We start from the raw sequence: 19,974 nt of genomic DNA, 5'->3' as shown, positions 1-19,974 counted from the left end.
GCCCTATAGTGGTGGCGACTTTGCGGATTTGGGGCCAATGGAGGAAGCATGCGGGGGAAGTGGGAGCGTCGGTCTGGTCCCCAATATGTGACAACCACCGATTTGTCCCGGGGAAGATGGATGGCGGGTTTCGAGCGTGGTGGAGGGCGGGGGTGGGAAGGATGGGCGACTTGTTCCTGGAAGGGAGCTTCGCGAACATGAGGGTGCTGGAGGAGAAGTTCGGGCTGGCAAGGGGGAATGACTTTCGGTACTTGCAGGTGCGGAATTCCGTACGTAGACAGGTCCCGTCCTTTCCACGCCTTCCACCAAGGGGGGTCCAGGACAGGGTCATTTCCAGGGGTGAGGTGGGAGAGGGGAGAGTCTCAGATATTTATAAGGAGCTTATGGGAGCGGAGGACACAGGGACAGAGGAACTGAAACTTAAGTGGGAGGAGGAGCTTGTTTGGGGGTTGGAGGGAGGCGTATGGGCAGACGCTCTGAGGAGGGTAAATGGAACCGCAACATGTGCCAGGCTCGGTCTGATTCAGTTCAAGGTGGTTCACCGGGCCCACATGACGGTGGCCCGGACGAGTAAATTCTTTGGGCTGGAGGACACGTGTGCTAGATGTGGGGGAGGACCAGCGAACCATGTCCACATGTTCTGTGCGTGTCCAAAACACAGGGGATACTGGCAGGGATTTGCGGACGTCATATCCCGGGTACTGAAAACAAGGGTGGCGATGAGTCCAGAGATGGCGATTTTAGGTGTGTTGGAAGACCCGGGTGTACAGGAGGGGATAGTGGCCTTTGCTTCCCTGGATGCCCGGCAACGAATACTGTTGGCCTGGAGGGACTCAAAGCCCCCAAAGACCGAAGTATGGCTGTTGGACATGGCAAGCTTTCTCGGCTTGGAAAAAAATCAAGTTCGCCTTATGAGGATCACTATCGGGGTTCGCCCGGAGGTGGCAACCATTCATCAACTTCTTTGCGGGGGAACTAATCGTCAGCAGGGGGGGGTGGTAGAATAGTGTAGAGTAGGGGGGAAGAATAGGCGGGTCTATCTGCGAGAGTGGTACTGTTATTTGCACTATGTTTTTTGTAATTGGCATCTGCACACTAATGTATATTGTTACTGTTTATAATGCCAAAAATACCTCAATAAAATTGTCTGTTTAAAAAAAAAGCAATTATTATTATTATTATTATTGACAGACCCAGAACTCGATGACACCTTAACGAATTACTTCTATGATGAATCGTATGGAGATGATGACGTGTTTCTATCGAATTCAATGTCTTCACCTAAACAATGTAAGTACTGGAACCAGGAACTTCCAATGGAAAATAATACCAAATATTTTGACTTGAATTTTCATTTTCAGCAATAAAGACATGCGACCTTTCATTAAAAGCCAGGTTTTCATGTTCCTTATTTTGTCTTCCACCTGAAATTAATCCCTTACCTAAAAAGTGCAGTCTACCTAGTTTATAAGTTGATGGAATGGTAGTTCCTAGATTCTACCTGGTATTTTCCCTATTGGGGTATCAAGCACAGAATCGCAGAGTCTTTATGGTGCAGAAGGAGGCCATTCGGCCCATTGAGTCTGCACGCCGAAAGAGCATCCTATCTGATCCCACTACCCGCCTCATTCCGGTAACCTAGCACATTCTTTCTTTTCAGATAGCAATCCAGTCCCCTTTTGAAAACCTCAATCAAACTTGCCACCATCATCCTCTCAAGAAGTTGGTTTGAGATTCCAACTACCCTCACCTCGACTCCTTTTGCCATTATTTTGAACCTTCGACGTCTATGTCAACGGGAACATTCTTTCTGACCCTACCCTGTCTAATCCTGTGAAAAATTTATAAGTTTCTATGAGATCCCCTCTAACTCTTCTAAACTCCAATGAATATAATCCTAACTGACTTTGTCTCTCCTCACATGACAGTCCTGCCATCCCAGGAATCAGTCTGGTAAACTTTCACTGCACTTCCTTCATAGCAGGAACATCCTTCCTCAGATAAGGACACTAATATTATACACAATACTCCAGGTCTCACCAATGCCCTATACAATTGCAAATGCATAAAACATCCCTATTCCTATACTCATCCTCTTGCTATGAAGGCCAACATATTAGCATTCTTTACATCAATGAACACAGAAACGAAGGAGTAGTCCGAATCGAAGGCTTTAATCTACAAGAAGCGTGCCCAGCAGCTAGTATACAGAAAGAACGAAGGCTGAGCTCATAGGCGGAGCTACCTTCCTCTCGACCAATGAGAAGACAACACTTGGGCAGCGAGCCTTTTACACCAATAGCAGCTCACACTCCCAGGTACTGTAGTACCTCTAGTCATACTACAACATTCACCCCTTGTTGAGAAAGGAACCGGGGGCGGGGGGGGGGGGGGTTGTGCTTGTTGAGAAGCCGGGGAAGGGGGGGGGGGGGTGCGTCCCGTGCGGATGGGACAAGATACTGGTGTTATGACTAGTGATATGGGATTACACCTCTCCAACGGCAGCTGCCCACTGGCCCGTAACTAATATACAGGAATGTGTTAGCACACGGTAATTATTTACGGAGTTGGAAAATGAGAGTACAAAAAAAAGTCCATTAACAGTTCATATCGACTTGATCAGCCGATCGGGGGCCTTTGACTTCCTCTGCGACCTGCGGAGCTTCGTCGGAGACATTGGAGATGCGGGCATCCATGACTCCGGGAGCGATGATCCGATCCTCGTGGAGGTTTTCATACCCCTAGACGGAGCTGGTGAGGGCCGGGCGTGGGGGGGGGGGGGGGGCGTCTGGTCCTGTAGGCACGCGGGTGAGGAGGTTGGCGGGCCAGGGAGGGGAGCGCCTGCAGGGAGCAGTTGCGGTTGGAGGGGGCTGGTGCTGGAGGCGATGGCGGGGATCCGGCGGGCGCCAGGTCCTGTAGGGAGACCGTGCCCTGTCAGCCGTCGGGGTACTCCACATACGCATATTGGGGGTTAGCGTGGAGCAGCTGGACCCTCTCGACCAACGGGTCCGACTTGTGCGCCCGCACGTGTTTCCGGAGCAGGATGGGCCTGGGAGCAGCCAGCTAGGTCGGGAGCGGGGTCCCTGAGGAAGACTTCCTGGGGAAGACAAGAAGGTGTTCATGAGGCGTTTGATTGGTAGATGTGCAAAGTAGCGACCGGATTGACTGGAGGGCGTCTGGGACGACCTCTTGCCAGCGGGAGACTGGGAGATTTCTGGACTGTAGGGCCAGCAGGATGGTCTTCCAGACCGTACCGTTCTCCGTCTCGACCTGTCCGTTACCCCGGGGTTGTAACTGGTCGTCCTGCTTGAGGCAGTGCCCTTGCTGAGCAGGAATTGACGCAGTTCGTCACCCATAAAGGAGAGACCCCCCTATCGCTGTGAATGTAAGCGGGAAATCCGAACAGGGAGAAAATGGGGTGGAGGGCTTTAATGATGGTGGGTGTGGTCATGTCGGGGCAGGGGATGGCAAACGGGAAGCGGGAGTACTTGTCAATCACGTTGAGGAAGTACGTGTTGCGGTTGGTAGAGAGGAGGGGACCCTTGAAGTCCATGCTAAGGTGTTCAAAGGGACGGGAAGCCTTTATCAGATGCGCTTTTTCAGGGCGGTAGAATTGCGGCTTCCACTCCGCGCAGATGTGGCAACTCCTAGTGACTGTCCTGACCTCCTCGATGGAGTTGGGGAGGTTGCGGGTTTCTAAAAAGTGAAAGAAGCGGGTGACCCCCGGGTGGCAGAGGTCCACTTGTGCGTTGGCACAGGTGCCGCGGGACAGGGCGTCGGGAGGCTCGTTCAGCTTCCCAGGACGATACAAGATGTCGTTGTTGTAGGTGGACTCGATCCTCCAGTGCAAGATCTTGTTGTTCTTTATCTTACCCCTCTGTGCATTGTCAAACATGAAGGCCACCGACCGTTGGTCTGTGAGGAGGGTGAATCTCCTGCCGGCCAGATAATGCCTCCAGTGTCACACAGCTTCTACTATGGCCTGTGCTTCCTTCTCGACCGAGGAGTGGCGGATTTCAGAAGCATGGAGGGTACGGGAGAAGAAGGCCACGGGTCTGCCTGCTTGGTTGAGGGTGGCTGTCAGAGCTGTCAGAGCTACATCGGACGCGTTGCTCTCGACCTGGAAGAGGAGGGACTTGTCGATAGCGCGCATCGTGGCCTTTGCGATATCCGCTTTGATGAGGCTGAAGGCCTGGCAAGCCTCCCATCGACAGGGGGAACGTGGCTGTTTGGATGAGAGGACGGACTTTCGGCGTAGTTGGGAATCCACTAGGCGTAATATGAGAAAAAGCCGAGGCAGCGCTTGAGGGCCTTGGGGCAGTGAGGAAGGGGGAGCTCCATCAGGGGGCATATGCGTTCCGGGTCGGGGCCTATCACTCCATTTCGCACTACGTAGCCGAGGATGGCTAGACCGTCGGTGCTAAACACGCATTTGTCCTTGTTGTAAGTCAGATTCAGGAGATTTGCGGTTTGGAGGAATTTGCGGAGATTGGTGTAGTGGTCCTGCTGATCGTGGCCGCAGACATTATCGAGATACGGGAAGGTTGCCCGTAAACAGTATTGGTCGACCATTCGATCCATCTCCCTTTGGAAGACCAAAGGGAACCCTTAAAAAGTGGTAGAGCCGCCCGTCCGCTTCAAATGCAGTGTATTTGCGATCGCTCGTGCGGATGGGGAGCTGGTGGTAGGCGGACTTGAGGTCCACCGTGGAGAAGACCTTGTACTGCGCGATCCTGTTGACCAGGTCAGACATACGGGGGAGAGGGTATGCGTCCAACTGCGTAAACCGATTGATGGTCTGACTGTAGTCTATGACCATCCTATTCTTCTCTCCGGTGTTTACTACCAGAACTTGTGCTCACCAGGGGCTGTTGCTAGCCTCGATGACCCCTTCCTTCAGAAGCCGCTGGACCTCGGACCTGATGAAGATCCGGTCCTGGGCACTGTACCGTCGGCTCCTGGTGGCAACAGGTTTGCAATCCGGGGTGAGGTTTGCAAACAAGGACGGGGGATCGATCTTGAGGGTCGCGAGGCTGCAGACAGTGAGGGGAGGCATAGGGCCGCCGAATTTAAATGTTAGGCTCTGGAGGTTACATTGGAAGTCTAACCCCAGGAGTGCGGCCGCGCAGAGATGAGGGAGGACGTAGAGTCTGTAATTTTTAAACTCCCTCCCCTGGACCGTGAGGTCCGCTATACACCACCCCGTGATCTCCACTGAATGGGAGCCAGAGGCCAGGGCGATTTTTTGCTTGACCGGGTAGACGGGAGAACGCAGCGTCTTACCGTGGTAGGGTGGACAAAACTTTCCGTGCTCCCGGAGTCCAGCAGGCAGGTCGTCTCGTGCCCGTTGAACAGTATTCTTGTTGTTGCCGTAGAGAGGGTGCGGGGTCGAGACTGGTCCAGAGTGACTGAAGCGAGTCGTGGCAGATAGTCGGAGTCTTCATCGGGCGTTGCGTAGTCACCCACGGGGTCCTCGGAGCCGATCTAAGATGGCGGCGCCCGGTCAGTCGCACATGGTGGGGGGTGGACAAAATGGTGGCACCCGTCCCCCGCATGTGGCATCGGAGGCACAAAATGGCGGCACCCGGAGGTCGCATGTGACGTTGGGGGATGGGGGCAGCGAAGTCCGCGGGCCGCACAGGGCCTCTGGAGAGAGAGAAGGGGGAGTCCCGCGGTCGCTGCCCGGGACCGCAACGACCGCCTTGGCCTGGCAGACGGCCACAAAGTGGCCTTTCTTCCCGCAGCCCTTGCAGGTTGCAGAACGGGCTGGGCAACGTTATCTGGGGTGTTTCACCTGGCCGCAAAAATAGCAGCGGGGCCCAGCAGGTTTTTCAGGGCGCCCTGCGCGCAGGCCTGGGGGGAGTCCGAGTCCATGTGGGAGAGAGACGCTGAATTCCACGCTGCCCAGGCGGCCGCCGCACGGTCGGGGGCGTATGAGCGTGCGTTTCTGTTCGCAACATCTAGGGAGGTAGCGAGGGACCGTGCCTCCGTGAGGCTCAAGGTTTCTCTTTCTAATAGTCTCTGGCGGATCTGTGAGGACTGCATGCCTGCAACAAAGGTGTCTCGGATGAGAAGCTCCGTGTGCTCATTAGCAAACACTTGTGGGCAGCCGCAGTTCCTCCCCAGCACAAGGAGGCACAGTAAAAATCGTCCAGTGACTGACCAGGAATCTGCTGCCTTGTAGCCAGTAAGTGCCGAGCGTAGACCGGATTTATCGGCCGGATGAAGTGTCCTCTGAGCAGGTACATGGCCCCGTCGTAGTCGGTCATGTCCTCGATGAGCGTGTAAATGGAGGTGCCGACGCACGAGTGGAGGATGTGTAACTTATGCTCCTTCGTTGGTACATTTTCCGCCGTACTAAGGTAGCTGTTGAAACAAGCCAGCCTGTCCTTAAATGTGGCTGTTATTAAATTGTCCTTAAATTGATGCACGATCAATGAACACAGAAACGAAGTAGTCCGAATCGAAGGCGTTAATCTACAAGAAGTGTGCCCAGCAGCTAGTATACAGAAAGTACGATGGCTGCTGGGAAACACGGGTTCTTATACTCCGCCTCGTAGGCGGAGCTACCTTCCTCTCGACCAATGAGAAGACAACACTTGGGCCAATGGGCAGCGAGCCTTCTACACCAATAGCAGCTCACACTCCCAGGTACCGTAGTACCTCTAGTCATACTACCACAATAATCATGGGGGATTTCAATATGCAAGTGGACTGTGAAAATCAGATTGATAGTGGATCCCAAGGAAAGGACTTTGTGGAATGTTTAAGAGATTTGTTTTAGAGACTATTTTATTGAGGCATTTATAATTTTAAACAGAGAGATCCAACACACACAAGAACCTCGCAATAACACACCCAATTCCCCCATCCTTAATCCTTAACTACCTATACATTAGATTCCCTGCCCTTATCCGTCCATTCCATGCCTCCCCCTCCCCCACCACCCCCCTCCCCTTGCTGATGGTCAATTTTCCTTGAAGAAGTCGATGAACATCTGCCACCTCCGAGTGAACCCCTGTAACGAACCCTTTAAGACGAACTTAATTTTCTCTAGCTTAAGAAACCCTGCCATGTCACTGACCCAAGCCATCGACTTTGGAGGCTCTGAGTCTCTCCATCCCAGCAAAATCCGTCTCCGGGCTACCAGAGCGGCAAAGGCCAAAACGTCGGCCTCTTTCCCCACCCCCCTCCCCGGGCTCCCGGATCTTCCGACACTCCAAATATTGCCACCTCTGGACTCGGAGTCACCCTCCATTCCAGGGCCTCTGACATGACATCTGAGAATCCCTGCCAAAATCCCCTCAGCCTCGGACACACCCAAAATATATGTACATGAATCGCCGGACTTCCCCCGCACCGCCCACACCTATCCTCCATCTCCTCAAAAACCTTACTCATCTGGGCCACAGTCATGTGAACCCTGTGGACCACCTTGAACTGGATCAGGCTGAGCCTGGCACACAATGAGGATGCATTGATTCTCCTCAGGGCCTTCTCCCATAACCTGACTTCCAACTCCCCTCCCAGCTCTTCCACTTCCTCTTCACCTCCCCGATTGGGACCCCTTCCCACTCCATCAGTTCCTTGTATATTTCCGAGACCCTCCCCTTCCCAACTCCTGTTTTAGATGGGACCTGCCGAGGTGGATCGCCTCATCTGCCTAGCCCACCTCATGATGCGTTCCTTGTCCAGGAACCGATGCAATCGCAACACCGTCGCCCTCGGTGGCTCGCCCCCCTGGGGCTTGCGCATCAGTGCCCTGTGGGCCCGCTCCATCTCCAAAAGCTGGTCGAATGCACCTTCACCAAGCAGCTTCTCCATCATCTTCCCAACGTACGCACCCGCATCCAATTCCCTCCAGCAGACCCACGATCCGGATATCCTGCCTCCGAGAATCAGTTCTCCAGGTCCTCTACTTTCTCCATCAGTCGCTTCTGCTGGTCACGCACCAGCCCAATCTCTGCTGCCATGGAGGTGGACTGTTCCTCCTGCTCCCTCGCCTGCTCCTCCAACCTCTGGATTGCCTGTTCCTCGGCTGCCAGTCTCGTCTCCACGCGGTCAACCACCGCCTTGATCGGGTCCACTGCCCGGGCCAGGTCCTCCGCACTTTCCTTCTGCTGTTGAGTGAACCTCTCATTCAGGAAGCTCACCAACTGTTCTGTCGACTACTGAGCCGGCAAGGCCACACCCTGCACATGCCATCTCTGCGTGCGTTGTCTGCTTCTCGCTCACCTCAAACAACAGGCTTGCTTTTTTCAGGCACCTTTGGACCGCAGCTCCATTAACTAGGAGTCACTTTCTTCTGCTCTCACTTCTGCACCTTTTTCTTACAAAATTCCTGCAACAAACCGACGTAAAGACCACAAAAAGACCACCATGAGTAGGAGCTGCCAAATATGCATCCTCTCACTCCATGGCTGCCACCTGAACCAAAGAGATGTTTTTTTAGAGCAGCTTGTGACAGAGCCTACTAAGGAAAAGGCAATTCTGGATTTGGTGATGTGTAATGAGGCAGACTTGATTAGGGAACTTAAGGTGAAGGACCTTTAGGAAATAGTGACCACAATATGATAGAATTTACCCTGCAGTTTGAGAGGGAGAAGCTGCAATCAGATGTAGCCGTATTACAATTAAATAAAGATAACTATAAAGAAATGAGGGAGGAGCTGGCCAGAATTGATTGGAAAAGGAGCCGAGCAGGGAAGACAGTGGAACAGCAATGGCAGGAGTTATAATAATAATTTTTATTGTCACAAGTAGGCTTGCATTAACACTGCAATGAAGTTACTGTGAAAAGCCCCTAGTCACTACATTCAGGCGCCTGTTCAGGTACACAGAGGGAGAATTCAGAATGTCCAATTCACCTAACAGCATGTCTTTTGGGACTTGTGGGAGGAAACCGTAGCACCCGGAGGAAACCCACGCAGACACAGGGAGAACATGCAGACTCTGCACAGACTGTGACCCAAGCCGGTAATCAAACCTTAGACCTGGCGCTGTGAAGCAACAGAGCTAACACTGTGCTACCATGCATTCTCTTCCCCACTTGAATGGCTCTTTGTGCCACTGTGTTGTGGTCAGTTTACTGATATTCCCCACAGTCCCGCTCCCATCCACACAGGGAGCAAGAATCTCAAACCTGATGGACAAGGACAAGGGCTGAGGCTCCTGCATCCCTACCTCCTGGATCCCTCTAACTACCTCACTCATACACTCATAGTGACATCCACCTGTCCCTGACCACTGGCCGAATTCTGGGTAGTTAATCTAAATGATGTGACTGCCTCCTGAAACACAGCGTCCACGTAACTCTCCCCCTCCCTGATGTGTCAAAGTGTCTGAAGCTCAGACTCCAGATCATCAACTCTGAGCCTAAGATCCTCAAGCAACCAACACTTGCTGCAAATGAGTTCACCAGGAAGCACAATGGGATCCACCCGCTCCCATATCATGGAGGTACAACACATTTCCTTTTTTAAAAAAATGTATTTTATTCCAAACTTATTCAAACAGTTACAAAACATGAACGAATCCGGGAAACATACTTCCCATCACACAATTTTACAGTTTGTACAAATTTTTCCCATTTTCACCCCCCCCCAAACTCACGATGAACAGCTCCTCAAACATGGCCAGAACAGGCCCCACCTTGCCTCAGCCCTCCACTGAACCCCTCAGTTCACATTTAAAATTTTCCAGATGGAGAAAGTCCTATGAGTCTCCTCGCCAGGACGCCACCTCCAGCGGAGTTGCCAACCACCATTCCAACAAGGTCCTTTGTCGGGCATCCAGAGAAACATCAGCCTTCCTCTCCTCCATCAGCTCCGGCTTCTCTGGATATCCCAAGTATTACCACCATAGGGTCCTCTTTACCCTTGGCATCTTCCCTCCCACACAAACTCTGAAATAATCGTATCTACCTTCCGGATTCCTAAAAAGGCCTTTGCTAGAAAAATCTGAAGTGTCTGGAATATGAATAGGAACCTTGGCAGGACATTCATCTTCGCCACTTGGACCCTCCCTGCCAGAGTCAGATGCAGCATATCCCAACTCTCCTGTTACCTGGATTCCCAGGTATCCGAACCTGTCTCTGACTACCTTGAACAGCAGCCTCCTTATGCTGGCTTTCTGACCTAATTCATTCACCGAGAATACCTATGTTATAACCTGCCTGATTACTACTGGCTGGGGACCAATGGCAATCCCACAATCCTTAGTGAGTATGATCTTCTCCAATGATGGGGGTGGAGAAATCATTAGCAGAGTCATCTGTATAAATAGAGCTGACCAGTGTGGAACCAGCGCGAGAGGAGTGAGCAGTGGGGGAGTACTGCTGCTGTTGTATATATGTAATTGTAAATAAAAAGGGTGGCGCAGAGGAGCCCTGCTGTCTCACGGCGCCGAGGTCCCAGGTTCGATCCCAGCTCAGTGTCACTGTCGTTTGGAGTTTGCACATTCTTCCCGTGTCTGCGTGGGTTTCGCCCCCACAACCCAAAAGATGTGCAGGCTAGGTGAATTGGCCACGATAAATTGCCCCTTAATTGGAAAAAATGATTGGGTACTCTAAATATATTTTTTAAAAAGTAATTGTAAATAAAGTTATTTCTTGTGATTCTACAAACTCGTGCTGGATTCATTGTGGCCCTCACAAAACTGGCGACGAGGGTTAAAGTGGATATCTGAATATGTTGCTGAAGCCACCTCCCTGGATATTTGTTGGATACAGGTTGGAAGTTTTTTTTCCTGTTGCACCCTGCCTCTTTATGGACGTTTGGATGTCTTTGATGCTGCGCTGGAAAGCTGGAACCAGTACGCACAATGGATGCGTTACTATTTCCGGGTGAATAACATCACCGAAAACGAGCGGCAGATGGTTATTTTGCTCATCGCTAGTGGCCTGCATACATTTGGGGTGATTAGGAGCCTTACATACCCGGCTGCGCCGGACACCAAAACGTTTGATGAACTTGTGACTTTGGTGGGGCAATAGTTTAACCCAACCCAACGATTGTCCAGCTTTACCAGTTTAATACTGCAGAGAGGACCCCAGGAGAATCCCTTGCTCAATTTCTATCCAGGCTACGCAGGTTTTCTGAGTACTGTGATTATAGTGAGACTTTGTCAGAAATGTTACGTGACCGTTTGATTTGCGGTATTAACACCGCGGCCACCCAAAGAAAGTTGTTAGCCGAGCTAGTATTGACTTTTCAACAGGCCATTCCAATAGTGTTGCCCCGAGAGAGCGCAGAACGGGGAGTGCAGGAGCTACAGGGAATGGAGGTGCATGTCTTGGGGCTCAACCCCTTCTGTCCAAAAGCATCTCCCCGCACCCCTGTCATACCTTGGGTGGGACGGCATCTGGATCGACGCCAGTGGCCGCTGGACGTTTCTCCCCGAAGGGAGCCTTCTCCAGAATCGATGGATGAGGAGCCATGTCAGTGTCGGACTTGTGGGCACCGACCCTGTCGTGGACGCCGGTTCTGGGGGCACCAGAGGCGCCGTCGTTCTGATAGAAACTGGGGGTAGCCCAGAGGCCGTACCTTCCATTTAGATGAACCTGCGGGGATTACACGGTTGGACACTGGTGCAACGGTCTCTGTGATTGCCCAGAGGAGATTCAACCACATCAAGCAGGGAATACAGACCCTTGCATTAATCGATACACAGACCAGGCTGGCAACCTATACGGGGGAGCCATTGGAAATTTCTGGAACTACGATGACCCCAGTGTTTATGGACGCCAGGAGGGATGTTTCCCGCTGATCGTGGTGCGCGGCCACGGGCCCAGCCTGTTGGGTCGGGACTGGTTGCACCATTTGCAGCTGCAGTGGCAGCACATTCTTCAAACAGGTACTGGAGGGTTGACGGAGGTACTAGGACGATACCCAGAGGTATTCCAGCCCAGTTTGGGGAAGATAGCCCATATCCAGGTCGAACCAGGAGCCATACTGTTCTATTTCCAGGTGCGCCCGGTTCCTTACGCTTTGCTTGAAAAGGTGGAAGCAGTGCTCATTCGTTTGGAGACTTTGGGTATTATCAGGCCCGTCCGTTTCGCTGACCGGGCAGCGCCAATTGTACCAGTAATTAAGCCAAATGCCATGGTTTCCTTGTGCGGCGACTATAAACTTACAGTGAATACGGCTTCCCGGCTCGACCGATATCCAATGCCCCGCATAAAAAATCTTCAGCGAAGCTTGCAGGTGGACTCTCATTCATGAAATTAGATATGAGTCATGCCTACCTACAGTTGGAGCTGGACCCTGCCTCCCAGACGACGCTTTGATATTGGGGGCATCGGAGCAGGAACATTTGGAAAATCTGAAGGCTGTCCTTAGATGCTTCTCAGAGGCTGAGACTCTACTTACGTCATAGAAAGTGCATCTTTCAGGTGAAGGACTTGGTCTCCCTGGGTTATTGGGTGGACCGCGAAGGTTTGCACCCTGTCACAGAGAAGGTGCGCGCAATTCAACAGATCGAGGTGGGCCTTGCGATGGTCGTTGCAGTGAAACGCTTCCACCAGTATGTTTATGGCACCACTACTCTTATCGTGACTGATCATAAGCCTCTGCTTTGAATTTTCTGAGAGGTTATGCCGATTCCGCCCATTGCTGCCGCACGGATCCAGCGCTGGGCTTTGTTGCTCGCTGCCCACAAGTATTCTCTAGAGCATAAACCAGGGACCCAGATTGCAAATGCCGATGCACTGAGCTGATTGCCTTTGTCGATCGGACTCCTTGCCTTTGTCGATCGGACACCTTGCCTGTCACGGCATCGCAGATCTGTGAATGGACCCAGACCGATCCAGTCCTGTCAAAGGTTTGGCACATAATCCTGTGTGGTGGGCAGCACAGACAGTTACCAGGCGAGTTGAAAATGAAATGAAATGAAATGAAAATCGCTTATTGTCACGAGTAGGCTTCAATGAAGTTATAGAACAGTACAGCACAGAACAGGCCCTTCGGCCCTCGATGTTGTGCCGAGCCATGATCACCCTACTCAAACCCACGTATCTACCCTATACCCGTAACCCAACAACCCCCCCCTCCCTTAACCTTACTTTTTAGGACACTACGGGCAATTTAGCATGGCCAATCCACCTAACCCGCACATCTTTGGACTGTGGGAGGAAACCGGAGCACCCGGAGGAAACCCACGCACACACGGGGAGGACGTGCAGACTCCGCACAGACAGTGACCCAGCCGGGAATCGAACCTGGGACCCTGGAGCTGTGAAGCATTTATGCTAACCACCATGCTACCGTGCTGCCCCAAGTTGTGGGCATTTTCCTCCAAGCTGTCAGAATTTAGCGTGGAAGACGGTATCCTCTTGTGGGGGACGTGTGTGGTCGTCCCAGAAAAAGGACAGGAGCTGATACTGAGAGACTTGCACAATGGTCATCCCGGTGTGACCAAAATGAAAATGTTGGCCTGGAGTTATGACTGATGGCCAGGCCTCGACGTCGACATTGAGAAGGTGGCCCAAAACTGCTCCATTTTCCAGGAGCATCGGAGGCTTCCGCCGGCCGCGCCCCTACATCATTGGGAATGGCCAGGGCGGCCTTAGGCGCGCTTGAATACGGATTTCGCTGGTCCTTTTCAAGGATCCATGTTCCTTTTATTAATCAATGCCCAATCTAAATGGCTTGAATGCATAAGAATGCACAACATCCTGTGCAATGATCAAGAAGATGCGTTTGTCTTTCAGTCCGCATGGCCTGCCCGAGGTGCTCGTCACGGACAACGGCAATCCTTTCACAAGTGAGGAGTTTGTGAGGTTCATGAAGATGAGCGGCATACGTCATATCCAAACCGCTCCATACCACCCGGCTTCCAATGGGTTGGCGGAGTGCGCAGTGCAAACATTCAAACGGGGCCTAAAGAAACAGTCTTCTGGGTCTATGGACACTAGACTGGCTCATTTTTTGTTTTCGTATAGGACCACTCCACATCCGGTGACTGGGGTAGCTCCCGTGTAACTCCTAATGGGCCAGAGACTTCACACCCACCTTACCATGGTTTTCTCGGACATTGGCACAAAAGTACGCCGCACTCAAGAACGACAGGGACATGGCTTTTCTTGGCATCGCCCTATTCGCCAGTTTGCGCCTGGCGATCTGGTGTTCATTCAAAATTTTGCTGGTGGTGCCCAGTAGGTCCTTGGCGTTATCTTTTGACAAACAGGCCCTATCTCTTACCAGGTGCAAGCACAGGATCGTCTGCAACGCAAGCATGTGGACCATGCTCGGTCCAGAAGGCTGCCTCTTCCAAAGATTCTCCAGCCCCGTAGCTTACTTCTACAGCTGCAGAGACGAGACACAGTGGAGGATCATCCTCGGGATCTTCCTCTGGTGCTGCACTCAAAGCTTGCGCAGGTCGTTGCAGAGCCACATGGAGATAGGGACACCAAGATGACGGAGGCAGTGGACTCCAACTCAGATGGAGACACAGGACGCATCCGAGGGGGAGTCCTCAGTCCCAAGGCCCATGGATGTACAAACTTTACGGCGTTCATCGTAGAAGCGTCGTTCTCCTTCTCGTTACACGGCACGGTAGCATAGTGGTTAGCACAATTGCTTCACAGCTCCAGGGTCCCAGGTTCGATTCCTGGTTTGGGTCTGGCTTCTGGGCGGAGGCTGCAAATTCTTCCAGTGTCTGCGTGAGTTTCCTCCGGGTGCTCCGGTTTCCTCCCACAGTCTGAAGATGTGCAGGTTGTCTTAGTGTCCAAAAAGTGTTAGGTGAGGTTACTGGGTTCTGGGGTTAGGGTGGAGGCGTGGGCTTAAATAGGGTACTCTTTCCAAGGGTCGATTCAGACTCGATGGGCCGAATGACCTCCTTCTGCACTGTAAATTCTGTGATTCTATACACGCCGCCCGATCCAGCGCCTCGTGCAAATGGTGTCCAGCCTGCGGCAAAATGAGTCTGACGCCCTCCTTCGCCAGGGTCTTTGGTGGATTCCTTAACTTTGGGGGTTGGGGATGTTAGAACCTACCTGATTACTACTGGCTGGGGACTAATGGCAATCCCACAATCCTTAGTGAGTATGAGCTTCTCCAATGAGGGGGCCGGAGAAATCATTAGCAGAGTCACCTGTATAAATAGAGCTGGCCAGTGTGGAGTCAGAGAGGAGTGAGCAATGGTGGAGTACTGCTGCTGTTGCATATATGTAATAGTAAATAAAGTTATTTCTTTTGATTCTACAAACGCATGCTGGATTTTGTATGGCCCTCACAAAAACCTCACTTTTCCCTATGTTCAACTTGCATTCTAAGAGTGCCCCAGACCTCTCTAATAGGCCCTTAACTTTCCCCATGCTGTCCAGCAGGTCCGACATGTACAGTAACAGGTTGTCCGTATTTAGCGACTCCCAATGCTCCCTACTCCCCCTTGTAATCCTCGCCACTCTGCCAACCCCCTGAGGGCCATTGACAAATGTTCTATTGCTAGAGCGAATAGCCGTGGTGACAGCGGGCACCCCTACCTTGTTCCCCATGTGTCACTCAAAACTTTGTCAGTTCATATCGTTGGTCCATACGCTTGCCACCTGTGCCACATATAACAGGCACACCCAAGCCACAAACTTCGACCCAAACCCGAACCTTTCCAGGACCTTGAACAGGTACCGCCACTCCACCCGGTCACATGCCTCCTCCGCATCCATGGACACCATTACCTCTGGTACCCGTCTTCTCAACGGGGTCATAATCACATTTAGCAGTTGCCTTATATTACTGGAGAGGTGCCTGCCCTTTACAAAACCTGTTTGGTCCTCCGCAACCACCCCCGGGACACAACCTTCCATCATCCCCGCCACCAGCTTAGCCAGCACTTTTCCATTTGTATTTCACACGATATGGCCCACATTCTAAAGGATCCTTCCCCTTCTTTCAGATTAATGTGATCGTCCCTACGTCATCGTCTCCGGCAGCTTCCCCTTCTCCAGAGCCTCACTAAACGACCCCAGCAGATGTGGTGCTAAGTCCGTCACAAATTCAGCTGGGTAATCATCCGGCCTCAAGGCCTTTCCTGACTTCATATCCCTTATACTGCCCAATACTTCCCTCAACCCCAAAGGCTTCTCTAGCACCTGCCTCTTCTCTTCCTCCAGCTGTGGGAACTCCAGCCCATCCAAAAACAGTCCCGTGTCCCCTTCTTCACACACCCCCCTCCCCGCGCCCCCCGAGTCCACCTGTACTGTTCCTTATACTAAATCGCTGGCTTTTAAAGCAGACCAAGGCAGGCCAGCAGCACGGTTCAATTCCCGTACCAGCCTCCCTGAACAAGCACCGGAATGTGGCGACTAGGGGCTTTTCACAGTAACTTTTGACAATAAGCGATTTTCATTTCATTTTCATTTCATTTCATTCTCTAAATGTCTTATTTATCTTCCCTGCCACCTACCCTGTGTCTGTCCGTATCATCAAAATTTCTCTGGGTGCGGCCTGCCTCCGTAACTGGTGTGCCAACATTCGACTTGCCTTCTCCCCATACTCATACTGCACCCTCCTTGCCTTGCACAGCTGCCCCAAGCCATTCCCTCCCTGTCGTCACCCTCCCTGTCGTCAACCTATCAAATTGTCCCTGTAGCTTTTTTCTTCTTGCCAATTCATCTCAAATAATCCTGTCTACCTCGCCCAATAACCGCTCGTATTCCTCTCTCCTTTTCCTATCCTCATGTGCCTTAAACAAAATAATCTCCCCTCGGACCACCACCTTCAGTGCCTCCCAAAATGTGACCGACAACACCTCCCCATGCTTGTTCAACTCCACATAATCTTTAATCACCAACTGCACCTTAAAACCCTCTGTCTGCCAACAACTCCGAATCAAGCCTCCATCCCGGCCTTTGCTCCTGTCCCGATGGGCTGAATGTATTATACTAATAATCCACAAGTGTATTTGTATCTGTGCTTTCGTACTTGTATTTGTATATTTGTATCTGTGCTATACTGTTGCCCTTGTGGGCTTCTCCTATGGGCCATTGTATGGCATTATCCATAGGGGAACATGTTGGGGTATGTATGGGTTCCACCCATGGCTCCTCCCCCTTGAAGGGAGGTATAAAGAGCAGTCGACCTGCAGGCAGTTCTCAGCATCGGTTCAGTCGCAGGCAGGCACTGTTCTAAGTTGATTAAAGCCACGGTTTACTTCTACTCATGTCTCGAGTGAATTGATGGTCGCATCACCCGATTAAGCCGAACCTTCAGCTTGTGGGGCGCATGGTCCGAAATTACTTTGCCCGTGTACTCTGCGTCCCTCAGCCCTACTGACATCTCATAACCCACCACGGAAAAAGAACAACTCTGGAGTATGTAAACATGCGAGAAAAAGGAGTAGTTGCTCCCACCCGGTTCTTAAAAGACCATGGGTCCACCATGCCCATACTTTCCAAGAACCCTCCCAACTCCTTTGCCATCCAAATCCTTCCCACTGACCTGGGCCAAGACCTGCCCACCCTCGGCTCCAGCACACAATTAAAGTCTCCTCCCATCATCAGTCCGGGACGCTGCCAGAAACCCCCTCATAAACCCCACATTGTACCAATTCATAAAATCATAGAATTGACAATGCAGAAGGAGGCCATTCAGCTCATTGAGTCTCTTCGGCTCTTGGAAAGAGTACCCTACCCAATCCCACACCTCCACCCTATCCCCATAACCCAGTAACCACCCAACACTAAGGGCAAGGTTGGACATTCAGGGCAATTTATCATGGCCAATCCACCGAACCTGCACATCTTTGGACTGTGGGAGGACCCGGAGCACCCGGAGGAAACCTACGCACACAAAGGGAGAACGTGCAGAGTCCGCACAGACAGTGACCCAAGCCGGGAATCGAACCTGGGACCCTGGAGCTGTGAAGCAATTGTGTTAACCACTATGCTACCGTGCTGCCCTAATTTGGTGCTTACACATTCACCAACACCACTGGCGGCACGTGCCTCCAATACCCCGCTCACCATCATATATCTACACCCTGGGTCCCTCACCTCCTTCCCACTCACAAACCCCGTCTTCTTGCTAATCAAGATGGCACCCCATCCCACAGCCAACGGGACCGGAGAGGATGAGGCACTTCCTCGGGGGGCTGAATTTTCCGAAGGTGGACGGGGAGCTGGTAGAAGGGCTGGGCCCCGATTGGGATGGAAGAGATAGCGGAGGGTCTGAAGGCCACGCAGTCGGGTAAAGCCCCGGGGTACCCAGTGGAGTTCTATAAAAAGTTCTCTGGGATATTGGGGCCGTTGTTGATGAGGACATTCAATGAGGCAAGGGAGAGAGGGGCGCTTCCCCCGACGATGTCCCAGGCCACAATTTTGCTGATCCTGAAGCGGGATAAGAACCCGGAGCGGTGTGGGTCCCATAGGCCGATATCCATATTGAATGTGAACGCCAAACAGCTGGCAAAAGTTTTGTCCTCGAGGATTGAGGATTGCCAAGAATCGTTACTCCCACATCAGGGCGGCGGAAAATGCAGAACTGGCCTCCCACGAGGCAGAATGGGTGCAGGCCATTGAAAAAATGCAAGGCCTGAGCATTGAGGAGAGTGGCCGTTTTGCACGCTTTTCCCGGGTCCCGACTCATGCGCCCCACAGCCGGGTGGATGACGAGGCCGACAACCCTAATGCGCAGGTGCGTACGTCGGCCGACCGCACTGCGCATGCGCGTTGGCGCACGGAACGCGCTGACATCAGCATTGTGATGTGTCTGAATTGGGGCTCCGCCTATTTAAAGCGGCAATGTCCAGCCAAAGGACGTCGATGCCTACAGTGTGGGATGCCTGGCCATTACGTGGCCTGCTGCAGGTCCGCTCCACCGATTATCAGCCAGCGGTCTCAGATACGGCGCAGAAATATCTGTTCGGTACAACAAGACATGCAGGATACTGATCCCGACAGCCCAACGGATCCCGATGCTGATTGCCTTGAATCTCCATATCGGGTGGGCATCATAACCACACGCGAGCTGGTCCCCACTGCACCGGCAACCCGCCTTTCGATCCTCAGTGTGGATCCCAACGATGAGTGATGTGCTATCCTCACAGTCAACCAGGCCCGCATCCAATTTAAACTGGACACCGGCGCGTCTGCGAACCTCATATCGCAGTCAGATCTCGACAGCATCCCTGACCAACCAAGCATTCTTCCACCAGCGTGCTAACTCCTCGACTACAATGGCAATGCCATAGCTGCCAGTGGATCATGTCGGGTATCTCACAAGGAATTCAAGGCAATCTTATGATTAAAGATCGTTCGGCCTGACAGGGCGTCCCTGCTCGGTGCTCGCTCCTGCAAGCTCCTGAATCTGGTCTAGTGAGTCCACACCATGTCCTCGACACCGGCGACTACCTCGACCAATGTGAATCTCCAGGCCGAGATAGACGACACCCTCACGCAATACCACAACGAGTTTGATGGAATGGGCACGCTCCCATATCGCTACAAAATTCTGTTAAAGCCAAACGCCACCCCAGTGATCGATGCACCACGCCGGATGCCGGCTCCTCTCCAGGATTGCCTAAAAAAGCAGCTGCAAGACCTCCAAGACCAGTACATCATCTCAAGGATCACGGAACCAACAGACTTAGTTAGCTCCATGGTATGCGTCAAAAAACCCTCTGGTGAACTCCGCATTTGCATTAATCCCAAAGACCTGAACCGCAATATCATGTGGGAGCACTACCCGATCCCGAAGAGTGAAGAGTTGACCAGTGAAATGGCTCATGCTAGATTCTTCACCAAGCTGGACGCTTCCCGGGGTTTCTGGCAAGTACAGCTGGACGTGTCGAGTCGGAAGCTGTGCACATTCAACACCCCGTTTGGCCGCTATTGCTACAACCGCATGCCCTTCGGTATCATCAGCTTCCAAAGTATTTCATCGCATCATGGAGCAAATGATGGAGGGCATTGAGAGGGTGCGAGTATATGTGGACGACGTGATCATCTGGTCCACAATGCCTGAGGATCACATTGCCCGC

General features: G+C 52.2%; 1 protein-coding gene across 5 annotated transcripts in view; it reads left to right on the top strand.

Annotated features, from left to right (window-relative positions):
• The window catches only part of LOC119966630, a 360,402-nt gene that overhangs the window by 27,942 nt on the left and 312,486 nt on the right, over nucleotides 1–19,974 (top strand). For all 5 annotated transcript variants that reach the window (XM_038798649.1, XM_038798647.1, XM_038798645.1 and 2 more), the window contains exon 2: nucleotides 1,192–1,290. In XM_038798649.1, the coding sequence (XP_038654577.1) occupies nucleotides 1,192–1,290 (99 nt within the window). The remainder of the gene's footprint in view (nucleotides 1–1,191; nucleotides 1,291–19,974) is intronic.

The sequence above is a fragment of the Scyliorhinus canicula genome, chromosome 5, assembly GCF_902713615.1.
Source record: "Scyliorhinus canicula chromosome 5, sScyCan1.1, whole genome shotgun sequence".
Lineage (NCBI taxonomy): Eukaryota > Metazoa > Chordata > Chondrichthyes > Carcharhiniformes > Scyliorhinidae > Scyliorhinus > Scyliorhinus canicula.
Note: the sequence above shows the minus strand (reverse complement) of the source record. Positions and strands in the feature narration are given on the sequence as shown.